At 35.9% G+C, this 11,690-nt stretch overlaps 2 protein-coding genes and 2 non-coding genes across 9 annotated transcripts; all 4 read right to left on the reverse strand.

Annotated features, from left to right (window-relative positions):
- Positions 1 to 1,987: 1,987 nt before the first annotated feature.
- TRNAQ-CUG (transfer RNA glutamine (anticodon CUG)) lies at positions 1,988 to 2,059 on the reverse strand. The gene has a single exon. It is a non-coding gene; the product is annotated as a tRNA-Gln (tRNA).
- Positions 2,060 to 3,059: 1,000 nt separating this feature from the next.
- On the reverse strand, positions 3,060 to 6,589 carry LOC114737650 (AP-3 complex subunit sigma). Of its 4 annotated transcripts, none has more exons than XM_028925611.1 (8): positions 6,382 to 6,589; positions 6,154 to 6,233; positions 6,005 to 6,047; positions 5,747 to 5,808; positions 5,172 to 5,268; positions 4,163 to 4,233; positions 3,691 to 3,782; positions 3,060 to 3,533 (listed from the first exon to the last, which is right to left on the reverse strand). In XM_028925611.1, the coding sequence occupies exons 2-8, from the start codon at positions 6,220 to 6,222 to the stop codon at positions 3,467 to 3,469; spliced, it is 501 nt and encodes a 166-aa protein (XP_028781444.1). In that variant the 5' UTR covers positions 6,223 to 6,233; positions 6,382 to 6,589; the 3' UTR covers positions 3,060 to 3,466. The 4 variants fall into 4 exon arrangements, with proteins under 4 accessions (XP_028781444.1, XP_028781438.1, XP_028781432.1 ...); XM_028925605.1 differs by having other exon boundaries at positions 6,377 to 6,589; XM_028925599.1 differs by having other exon boundaries at positions 6,370 to 6,589.
- Positions 6,590 to 6,818: 229 nt separating this feature from the next.
- Positions 6,819 to 6,892, reverse strand: TRNAI-UAU (transfer RNA isoleucine (anticodon UAU)). The gene has a single exon. It is a non-coding gene; the product is annotated as a tRNA-Ile (tRNA).
- Positions 6,893 to 7,233: 341 nt separating this feature from the next.
- Positions 7,234 to 10,287, reverse strand: LOC114737671 (phosphatidylinositol transfer protein 3-like). 3 transcript variants are annotated; one of them, XM_028925632.1, is made up of 7 exons: positions 10,260 to 10,280; positions 9,678 to 9,830; positions 9,323 to 9,417; positions 8,326 to 8,502; positions 8,148 to 8,246; positions 7,794 to 8,039; positions 7,234 to 7,699 (listed from the first exon to the last, which is right to left on the reverse strand). In XM_028925632.1, the coding sequence occupies exons 3-7, from the start codon at positions 9,386 to 9,388 to the stop codon at positions 7,415 to 7,417; spliced, it is 873 nt and encodes a 290-aa protein (XP_028781465.1). In that variant the 5' UTR covers positions 9,389 to 9,417; positions 9,678 to 9,830; positions 10,260 to 10,280; the 3' UTR covers positions 7,234 to 7,414. The 3 variants fall into 3 exon arrangements, with proteins under 3 accessions (XP_028781465.1, XP_028781476.1, XP_028781469.1); XM_028925643.1 differs by lacking the exon at positions 9,678 to 9,830 and having other exon boundaries at positions 10,260 to 10,287; XM_028925636.1 differs by lacking the exons at positions 9,678 to 9,830; positions 10,260 to 10,280 and having other exon boundaries at positions 9,323 to 9,664.
- Positions 10,288 to 11,690: the final 1,403 nt, after the last annotated feature.

An 11,690-nucleotide genomic window follows, 5' to 3' on the forward strand; every position in this document is an offset into this window, starting at 1 on the left:
GAGGAGGTAGAACAGAAGAAAATCATGGATGAGGGATAGGAACAAACAAGTGAAGCCCTAGGAAACTAGAAATTACTACTACTGTAGGAAGAATCTTTTGAGAAATGGATAGCAAGGGGGGGGAGGGAAAAGAGAATAGGTAGTAGGAAGAGTAGAGGGTAGGAGTATAGGAAGTTGTTGAAACTGTTAATATAGAGAGGAGGGGCAGAGGACACGAGAGAAGAGTTAATTGGTGAGCACATTCAAATTTAATTTGGCAAGTTTTCAACTTGTCCAGCAAACACTACGTGTCATTAATGCTATTTATGTGTAAAATAATTGAGCCGCTGTAAAGAGTAGATGGGATGGAACCAGATAGATCCTATTAGTTTCTCTGCAGAATTGCTTGCTTCCCTTTTAAGTCTTCTCTTATTACTTCTCTGCTATAAAATACAAGACTAGATTTAACTCCATTACAATTGTTACAAGTCATTGGCATGTGGCTATCCACTATCCAGAGACTACGCGCGTGTATTTGCTATTTGTTTCCTCTCAAGAGGCCACATACAAATGAATTTAGCTGCTTTGTTGTTTTCCGAACTGAATCTTACAGCTTACAAACTGTGCAATTTATTATCTATTTTATATTTTATATTGAAATAATGGCTTGGAATATTTGAAATTGAATGGAATTATTCAAATATTAAAAAAATCAGTTTATTTTTATTTCAATGAGTCAACACCAATTCTATGAATTTATTTAAATTTGGAATTTGGGATTTATATAATGTTATATCAACTTTCATCAAACATCAAAGATAATACCATCTCTGGTCCTTAGGACAGGAGGTAGTGTTAATATTATCATATCATGTGCTTGATTAAAAATTGAGGTTGAGTACTTACTATCAAATGTTTGCTTGGGATCTTTTTAAGAGGGTATATGTATATATGATTTTGGGTTTGAATAATGTAAAGAAAATATATGTAAATTCTGAAACTTTAAAAATACAAGCTTAGATGACAAGAAATAGTTAGAAAATATGAATAAATCCAGGTCAATGATGCACATAAATGAATGACTGCATTTATTTAGAAAGAAAATTGGATCAGTTTGAAGTTTCAAACCTATAATAAACACCTCATGGTTGCTGCATTTGAGGAGCTTCAATTTCTGCCGAGTTGGTTGGGAGTAGGAATAAATCCTGACCAAAGAACGTGTTATTATCCGGGTTCCAACTATAACTTGTCTGGGTGTGGCATATTTTTCTATTTGCAGATGAGATTGCTGAAGCTTCACTTTTCAGTTATCAAATAATGAGGCGATAAGCTTAGGACTAAAAGAAAAATTATGCTGATAGGCTAATAAGAGACAGAGGCCACCAACTTGTTATTTGCGAAGCTGGAAATTATTATCTACCTTAGAACAGCATTAGCGTATCATTTGTTAAATTTATCTTTAAGCCGCAGCTTTGCAGATTCTGAGACACAAAATTGCAGGAGCATTATGGGGATGCAATTATCTTCTACCTTTAGCATTAATAAATCCATTTCTTGGGGATCTAAAAGCACCCACCTGTCAGATTTCACACTGTTTTTAATGCGCAGACTCAACCGAAACAGCAGGCAAACAAAACGATTTCCAACAATGTGTTCTTCATCTGCTTTTGATTTAAAAACTGAACTCAAGCCTTAGATTATGAACTGACATGTGGGGTTGTGGGATTCTAGCTATGCGTCCCCAACTTTTCTATCCAGATCTACAAGCCAACCACTTAACGTATTTGTATTGTATGGTGAATATTTTATTAGCAAGACAGAGATTGTAGCTATGTAGAAGCAAAAGATGATATTTTGCAGCGACTAAGCAATAATTGGTCTGATGATTTCCGGAAATTGGAAAGCAATAATTTGATTTAGCCAATAACTTTTTATCCCGAGAAGTGTGGGATCAGGATGAAAGAGAACTGATTTTAATCGGGGAAAAAGGGAGGAAAAATTAAAAGAAAGGTCCCACCGAGATTTGAACTCGGGTTACTGGATTCAGAGTCCAATGTCCTGACCACTAGACCATGGGACCGTTGTTCTTATGCTGACATTAGAATAACTTTAACCTATGAATGAGAAAAAATTTCAAAGATAAACAAATAACTTATCGCAAGTTACTGGCCCACGTCGATCTGGATAAAATGGCAAATCACGTGACCTTGATTCAATAAAACCAACTTGGAAATTTGAGTCCAAAAAAAATAATAAAACCAACTTGGAAATGATGCCTCCTCCGAGAGGCGATGAAAAGCTCGAATCCACCACAAGCCCCTTTGGAAAGGATTGTGTTTTTGGTGTATTTGATCATGTTCCATCACCTTTTTTTTTTTTTTCATACATAGTTATTCTTTTATTACAGACAATCCTATTTAAAATAATATTGGATAGTAAATATGAATACTTCTTTCAGTAAGAATTCAAGCCTTAAATCATTACATTATAAAAAACTAACCTTTTTAATTAGACCTAGCCTCGTTGATCGTTCTATCACTTTTATGTTACCGTTTGAATTCAATCCACAAACCAACATTAGGCACCAGCAGGATATGTTTCTTCAGAGTTTTGCAGAAGGCAAGAGTACAGAGAGCAATGCAATAGAAGAATACATGTGATATTTTCAAAAAAAAAAAAAACAGACAATGAAACAATGATCTTCTCCTTAAATTGATGTAATAAAAAAGTAAAAGGGAAGAAAACAGAACAAAAGAGGATGAAATAATTATCTGCTGCTTAATTAAAAAATAATAATAAAGTAATTTTTTTCTCAATAGCTAAAAATAAGATCACACTAGATATGGAGCACATTCCGATTCCTGTATATAGGAACTACAGTACAGTTTATTGTGTAAAAAATAACTTTATCGCAATTTATCATCATACGATGTATGCTCAATTTAACATTAGAGTGATGACCTTAAAGATCAAAACATGCCACGAGACGAAACCCTCAAATCAAATGACACCTGGTACATTGGCCAAACGAAATGACCCCTGATACCAGTCTTCGCCAACAAGTAATCATACTCAATATCTTGTACAGCAGACATAGTTATAAAATATCTTATGCTACAAGAGAGAAGGATTAATCTGGGTGAAAAATACTGTAAAATGTACAGTCCTGAAAGAAACAATAGTGAAATTCATTTCTCGCAGGTATTATTTTTCCTCTTCTGTCCGTCCTCAATCTGGCAAGCAATTACAGAGATAAAAATGACAGGTTAAGTGGAATTTTAGAAGGTTCATCACACCAATTCAATCAAAATAGCTCCAGATATAAACTTTCGCATTTGGATGGATTTTATTCTGTCCCTCAGCGTAGAGGGTTTTACTTCAGATTCAGAATATCCAAAATAAATGTCATCGACTCTCCCGACAAAAAGTGCAGCCCCGTCCTTCATAACACTTGGAACGTATCAATATAATCTTAACTGATTTTAGACTACCGCGTCCTCCAACCAGAAACAGATTTTGGGACCAGGTTGATAGCATTGGAGGCCGCCTCTAGCCTGCATCACAAAACATGCACAGATATAAAAGTGTATGCACACAGAAAATATGCATTAACTTCAACTTGAAAACCTTGCAAGTTAAGAGATACGAGGAGAGGGAGGAAAAACCCCAATCCCTGGGGGGCGGGGGGCGGTTTGGATGTGGGGTGGGGACCTTGACAATTCTTCGATAGCCTTCATAACCTCAGTTGAACTTGTTTCCAAAACCTGGCCTCCAAAGATAATCTCATCCAGAATAGAATGCATCTGCGAGTAACATCAAATAAAGGGAAAGTTTGAGTTGCACTTATTAATAGGCTTGAAGCCATTATTACTATAGGCATGGCTTGTAATATTGAGCATAACAGCACTTCCGATTCTACAAGGACACAATACTAGCTAAGCATGAAAGTCGTCAACTTACCAAACAAAGAGAGAAATTTTGAATAAATTTTTGAAAATACGCTTAACGATGAAGAATCTAATAAATCTGCCCGAGCAGAACATATATCTAGCCTATAGTGAATCATATATTATAGTTTATTATGTGTAGCATTTTCAACCAAGGCATGTTTTGAACTGTGTGTTTAAACCAATAACATAATACAAAGATTGTCCAGAAATATATAGAAGAGAAAGTCTCCAACCTTGCTATAGTTGAACACTACGTCAAGTTCACAAACATTTCTGAAGCATTTGTCCAGTGTTTCAACAAAGACTGTAGGCAGAAAGATCATAGTAAGAAAATCTCACAAACAATTAAGCAGTCCAAGAGCAGTAAAGAACAGCAGCACGAGGTCACTGTTACATAAAGCTCATGAAGAATGTAGAAGAAAATACAAGGAACATGTATGTACTGCACCCAGAATATCCTCATTATCAAGAGCAAAAGGACTCAAATGGCAGAAGAATTCTTTAATTAAAGTGTCGAGCTATATCATCACATTATCTATCACCAGTTCATCACCACTAACTACAATTATCTGAAAGAAATTACGTAGCCAAGAAAGAGATTTTCATTATCATCAAAATCACATTCAGATGATGAAATACCAATTCACTATTCCCCATTTGTACACACTAGTTTTTCATAGCAAGTATCTTCAAAATTTAAAGCACTCTACAGAACATATGCTCAGTGCAGCTCTAACTCAGTTTATGCGGATCAGAAGCAATGAGTGCTTTCCCAATGTTCAAAAGGAAATGTATTACATGATTCAACCAACTCACCTCAGTGTAAGCAAAGAAAAAGACAATAATCGAAACTTTTAATTTATATTTCATATTAAACATTATAGAAGATGATTAGAACTTTTTACTATTTGGACCAAAGGGAGATTTGGGAGGCCATTGTCTAACTTGATCACCACATATTTTTGTCCACATTCCAGTCACTTGAACAGTTCTCACCTCATGTATTTCAAATTTCCCCCTCGCAACAGTATAATAAAATTACACCATTTTTTGTACTCCAAAGGTCATATGGTTACTTTAAGACACATATGTGACATGAGGACATCACTTCACGGACCAGACCATGTAATACTATTGGACCCCACATCCTGTAGCAGCAGACCTCCTCAACCAATAAACATTCCAGATTGAAACAATTGGGGGAAAATATCAAGTAATAGTTATTTCCGGTGAGAAACCTACCTTGTATTAAGTCAAGCATAGCCAGCTCATTTTCAGAACTATCAAATATGAACACAAAGTACAAAGTTGCATAGTGCTTGTAGACAAGGCGAGCATCCTGAAGGAAAAAGAAACAGATGATTTCCCGGACACAGATATGTTTGCATTGTGGTTGATGCTCAAATGCTAGACATTGTCATAAAGAGCAGAGCACAAACAATCAATAATGTCAGCACAGCAGGATATCAGATTAATTTAGCTCTAGTTTATTTTAGATGCAAAAAAAACAAATTGCATTATAGACTATGGTTTCCCTCGAAGGTGCTTTTTCTGTGAAATCACTTTTAAGACCATAATTTAGTTTTCACCCAAACACCCCCTAAATGAACCTAACATTGAGGATTCCATTCTCAGTAATGCATACAAAAACGCGTTGCAGCAGTAGAGCAGTACTACTTACTTGGAAGTTTTAACAACAGAAAAACAAGTTCATGCTGAACCATCCTTCTTCTTTTTAACTACTCCTAGTATATGATACCATTAAATAGGGAAGAAGAGAGAAAATTAGTGAGTAGAACGTTAAAAGAAGATAATACCTGACCGAAGATGGACTCAGCATCCACGAAACTGCTAACATTTTCAGCTCTACTGCATAGGACTGTACCAACAATTAACAATAAATAAAAACCAAAACAGAAATTTGAAAGAAACAAACTTGTAAAACCATAAGAGGTAGGATATCAACAATCAAGACAATATAACATCTTCGTTCAAGCATTGTGATCAAGTAGAAGAATTAAAATAAACTGCATTGATTCATAAGACCAGAGAGAAAGATGGAGACAGAGAGAGACCTGAGAACACATTACGTATTAGTTCCTGCTGCTTCTCCACAGGCTGACCTAACACAATAAAATTAAGTCTAATCATATCGTTAACAATCACAGGAACTCGGCGAGGGAGAAAAATTGAACTCTAAAAGTGGATGGTATAGGGGAAGGACCCGAAATTCATAAAATTTTGCAAGACGGGGCTTCCCCTGCGTGTTCATGACCAATACGGCTTTTATCATCTTGCTTCTTCCTGGGAGAAAAAGAGGTTTCCACTCATCAGAGGATACAATGATTGTTGTCACGAGATAACACAGTTTCGCCTCACAGGACAGAAGTTCAAACGAAAGATAACTATAACAACAACAAAAAAATTGTCTCTGACTTGCCAGTTACAGTACTGCGCGGCAAGAAAATGTGGGGAAATAGAACTCATAGGCCACGAAACAGCAAAGAGGTTGAAAGACAACTAAGATCAACTGCAAAATTGGATGAAACAGGTATATCCGGCCAGAGACCAACAAAAAAGCACCTCAGCGATTGATCCCCCGTGATGGCGTCCACGATGACTCTCCGATCAAATCGATCACCCAGGGAGACAGGGCGACGTGTTTTACAGGTGAAGAACAAGAACTGGGCTTGGAGTAAATTCCGATAGACCCCAGACAAAAACAAAAGGCCCAGTAGCACAGCGGGAGTCGAGTCGAATGGGCTCCACACACAACCGAGAAACCTAATATCAAATTCAAGTCCGCACTCACTGAAATTTTGTGTGGGGCACAAAATCCTGACATGACATGTGACCCAGGCACGTGTTGGAGTATTGGATTTCCAAAATTGGTCCCGGCGGGGCTCGAACCCGCGACCTTCGGCTCATAAGACCAACGCTCTAACCAACTGAGCTACGGGACCTCTACAGGTAACGTGATTGTTTGATATTATTTAAATACTCTATTCAGTTAACTCCAAGTTTACTTTTCTTGCTCAATTCATAATTTGTGTGTTTGTGTTCATTTGTTTTCTATAACTGAAATCCCCTGTTGTTTTTTTTTTTTTTATAAAGTCATGTTATAAATTCACCGCAATGAATGTTAACTTGTAAAAAAAAAAAAAGGCGGCTTATGCATTAATACAACGTTACTGTTAAATAATTTTAAAAGGCAAAATAAAATGCATAAACATCATTTCAAGAGTGTAATTAGAATTTAGGCTTCTAAGGAATAAAGATATTTATGCTGATAAGAGTCACATAGGAAATCGGTACAAGTTCAGTAATACTAGGAGGGTAATTTTGAAAGGATATCAGGTAGAGGTGAGTGCAAGCTGAGGATAATACACAAGTTTACAGTAATAAATGCCTCAGGTTTCCAGTTAGCAATCAACAGAAACAAACTGGTGCTTCTTCACCTTATTAATAATCAACATGGTACTCTCTCAAGTGCTCACTGGTTCCGGCACTACCTCTGTACTAGAATGGTCATTCTTAGTGCGGAATGGGTTGTCATCAACTCCCCAGAATTTAGCAGTTTTTACATCATCTTCTATCATCATCCTTGAAAATTCTTCATGATCATACTTCAATGTTGCTTTTCCTCCAAACTCGTTGGGGAGATTTTCCACATCAAACAGTGATTTCATCATCTCTTCGCTCTCCTTGTCCTTGGGATAAACAAACTTTACCTTCTGGGACGTCTTGGGATCCAAGAAGTATCTCACAGCCTACCATAATGCAAAAACATGTTGCTCGTAATTCTCATATAATTCACATCTTACCAGGAAAAAAAAAAAAAAAAACGAAGAACAAAGAACAAACCTTCCAAAAAGCTTGAAATATCCTTGGTGGGCTATAGAGAAAAGCAATACCAAGCCTTTCAGGATAGTGATTTTGTAAGATGTAAATGATATCACGAGCTGTTTTGACAGAGACGTTAGTGTTGAGTGAAAATCCAGTGAAGTCTATCAGCCATGACATCTGCTCTTGACTTGCCGGGAGATTGAGGATAGCATTTTCCATGAGGTACACTAGATGCCTGATATTATCTTCTGGGCACGCTGTGTTCTAACAGATTAATTAATTAAAACCACGAGGAAACAAGTGGTTAGGTCAGGTGTTATAATCTTAATCAATCGAAGTGACTACTGATGGTATAGGTAGGTGAAACCAAACCTGCATTCCTGGCCTCATTATAAGCACAGTTCTTCCAGAACGATCGTGAAAATTCGCTCTTGAAACTTTTCCTGTCTCGCCCTCATGTGCCACTTCAGGCTGAGAGAAAAGTAACAGGAAATGAGTTTTATGCACAAATCTGAACATGAGAATTAGCAAAAAAGGGATGGCATCATACCCAACGGATTTCCTCAGGCTTATAAGTGGATCTCCATTTGAGTGTTTCTCCCAACATTTTCTTGGCTTTCTCAAGGTTCCAGTTTCTGGCTTCTAAGTATCTCCTTAGACATGCGTCCGTGCAATACTTTAGACTTCGCCCGGATAGTGGCCCCAGAGCAGCCCTCAGTTCAGCCACCTGATGATAACGTAGCACATGTCGTTTACCAACTTCATCATTTTTATTTTTTTTAAATGTGGGTTAAACAATTTATTCAGTTATACTGTAAATAATTTTTTACTTTTAAAAAATTAATGAATTTTCAAATATTTTAAATTAGTGCGAATAACTTCTGGTTAACAATTAATATGTTGTTTCATTAAGCATGATATATTACGGTGCTTTTTATATACATGACCTTTATTTAATTACTAATATCATATACCATATTTCGCTAGAATAATAACGGATTAACGAATGTCAATGAAATCATCCGTGAAAATTTCGATCTAAGAAAAAGATTATCTACTCTGCTGTCTATTTCTTTTCAACAACAATCTCTGCTATTTAACCTTCAACTTAGCCCTCAATGTTACAAAACTTATCATGTCCATCTTTATTTTGTACAACGAACTGCTCAAATTTTCTGGGATTACATTTTCTCGACCTCCTTTGACAACCAGACAAGCAAACATATCTTTTTTCCTTCCATATTCAGGAACAATTCACACACACACACAAATTTGTACCCGGATAAATGTAAAATAATTGTTTTAAAAAAGAGAGAAAGAACAGATAAAGAAGTGATCGAGTATATATAAGGTTTGTTTTGGTAAATTTCCGTCCCTTCGCAAGTATTAATGAAAGTAATCAAAGAAACAAAAAAAATGTCTCTTATCCTCAGAGCCAAGAGAATCAGGGAGTGAAGATGTAATAATTAACTCAAAACTAGGAAACTATATATGATGGAAAATCGAGGCATTTATAAAGGTTTCAAAGAAACATCAACCAGCCATACCTTTGCATCTTTGTACGATGGATCATTCTCCACTTGATTCTGGGTTTGCTTTCTAAGGCGGAACATGTTGGATTTCAATTGCAATTCAGTTCAACCTGCACATCATAATTCTCCATACTTAATATCCAACCCACCGCAGAATATTGGAATTCATCTGTACTCTGACAGAAATGTCCCACATATTCATTGCTCGACAGTACGTTATCAACAAAGAAGGAGAGGGGCTAGAGAGAAGAGGTAGCTGATTCCTGGACATTCCATCCTAAGATGACAAAAATTCAAAGTGCCAGATTTCTAGAACCAAAACCAAACATTGAAAAGATCAAAACTTGGATCTAACAGCCCATATCCTTACTGGTTTTGGTAGTTTTCAAAGCCTTGGTATACAGGAAAGTCAACCTTTGAAACTTCAAATTTTCTTTTCCAAACCCATCGTGACACTTACGACCAGCTAGGAACTTTGGAGTTTCAGACGCAGACGTTGACTTTCTCGGAAAGAGAAATTATTCTGCCAATTTCGTTCACACCGTCAGTGAAATCTAAATGATAAGCATTTCGAAACTCAAATGTCTCTTAAGTTAGATAGCTTATGCAGAGAATTCCGGAACTGAAGCCAAAAGAAGGCATCAAATCCCAGGATATCGCTAAGCATTTCGAATGAATCGTAGAGAACACAAAGACAGACAAAAAGCTGCTGAAAAAGGAAAGAGAATACATGAAAAGTGAGAACGAATATGATTCCCATACAAAATACGCAGTGTTGTGAGGAGAATATGAAAATATAGAACAGGAAAAAGAAATCTGAGCGACCCAATAGAGAAAATGGAGAACCAAATATGCAGGCAGGAAGAAAGAATTCGCAACGACCGTAACGAAAGTGGGGTGATGCAGGATTATCAGTTTGTGTGTCGTGAGGGAAGAATAGGAACAGAGTTACCTGAGAGGCTGAGAGAAAAACTGCCGCAATTAACAAAACCTCTGTTTCTTTAAAGCTTTTAAAGATGAGGGGAATCTCAGTGTGCGCGCCAGTTTCCCATTCAGTGGTAACCCTGTCAAAGTCCTCAGTTAAGTCATGGCAATTCATTTTCCCATATATATATATATATATATATATAATTTAAAGTTCTGACCGTATTTCTCCTAAAGTATTACTGTGCTGTGCCACGAGGATGAAGGTTGTGTTGCTCTGCGGGTTCTTTTCATTACGTTATGGTTCTTGACTTCTTGCCCAGCCTGTCGCTTCCTACTTTAATTTAGGATTAGAGGGAATTTTTGGCCATTAAGTATGTTTAACCTAGTTGGAAGGCAAAATTGAAGTAGGGGCCAACTGGTTTATTTAAGAGGAGCTCTCAGCACTCAAACAAATCTTGTAGAATCAGAAAAACTACCTTCAGACCAATCTTCAAACACGCTAGCAATTAAAGTGCATTGTGACTTTCCTGTTTATAACTGTTGTGTGAACCATTATCACCTCAGTCTCCAATCTCCGTAGTTTTAAATAATTTCAAATACTACTCCATTTATTTTGAAAAGTAAAATTACATATATTTTTTGAATTTAGAGATTTCAAGCTGTCGGTTGGCCTAAAAAAATTCAAACGGTGGGAATGGTAAGTTGGGATTTAAGAATAGGTTTTAACTGAGTTAAGACTAGTTTAAATTTAGAAATTGAGTTAAAACTATAGTGGCAAAATGATTTTTTTTCCCTAAATTATATGTACACCATTATATGAATTCTGTGAGACTTAAAATTTTTAAAATATTTATATTTTAAACTGATCCTATTTTCTTTTTTGAATAATGCAATTTTAATAAGTAATTAAAGTTGTGCTGAATTATAAAAAAAATTCTTCTTTTCGTAAAAATATGTGCATGCAATTATATGATATAGTCCTTTTGGCGCACACGAAAACGTGGTATATAATACGTAATACTACTTCCGGTCTTAATTATAAGATCTAGTTAACTAATTTGAAGAGATTAAGGAAATAAATTAAGTTAGTTATTTGTAATAAATAGGTATTATTTTTTCTAAAATGTCCTTGCTAATCAACTATATTGGCCAAGACTACCATTATTAGAAGGACTACCTTAAAAAAAAATATATAAAAGACAAAATGGATTGGGATTTTATATTTAAGACTAAAATAAATAAAAATTCTTATATTAAAAATAGGAAGTGGAGTTAGTATATTGCTTAAGCACTAGTGTGAGTCATGCGAGTACAATACATAGATTAAGGCTTTTATTTTGCATTTTTACCCCAATTGAGCGATATTTGTGGTGTATGTTATCACTGCTTGTATCATAAGCTTGTGATTTGTTTTTTGATGCAACAAGTATTAGAAAACAGTTTCTTTAAGCACCCC

The sequence above is a fragment of the Neltuma alba genome, unplaced genomic scaffold, assembly GCF_004799145.2.
Source record: "Neltuma alba isolate B1F8T4 unplaced genomic scaffold, ASM479914v2 tig00002795_pilon, whole genome shotgun sequence".
In the NCBI taxonomy this organism is placed as follows: domain Eukaryota; kingdom Viridiplantae; phylum Streptophyta; class Magnoliopsida; order Fabales; family Fabaceae; genus Neltuma; species Neltuma alba.

What these genes read in the sequence shown, in the direction of transcription:
- LOC114737650 (XM_028925611.1), bottom strand. Translation starts at nt 6,222, where the DNA reads ATGATAAAAGCCGTATTGGTCATGAACACGCAGGGGAAGCCCCGTCTT. An exon ending in CTGAGTCCATCTTCGGTCAG is followed by an intron (nt 5,269 to 5,746) that starts GTATTATCTTCT and finishes TTTTTCCTTCAG; the next exon opens with GATGCTCGCCTTGTCTACAA. An exon ending in GCTATCGAAGAATTGTCAAG is followed by an intron (nt 3,534 to 3,690) that starts GTCCCCACCCCA and finishes TTTGTGATGCAG; the next exon opens with GCTAGAGGCGGCCTCCAATG.
- LOC114737671 (XM_028925643.1), bottom strand. Translation starts at nt 9,388, where the DNA reads ATGTTCCGCCTTAGAAAGCAAACCCAGAATCAAGTGGAGAATGATCCA. An exon ending in CATCGTACAAAGATGCAAAG is followed by an intron (nt 8,503 to 9,322) that starts GTATGGCTGGTT and finishes CGTTATCATCAG; the next exon opens with GTGGCTGAACTGAGGGCTGC. An exon ending in AGCCTGAGGAAATCCGTTGG is followed by an intron (nt 8,247 to 8,325) that starts GTATGATGCCAT and finishes CTTTTCTCTCAG; the next exon opens with CCTGAAGTGGCACATGAGGG.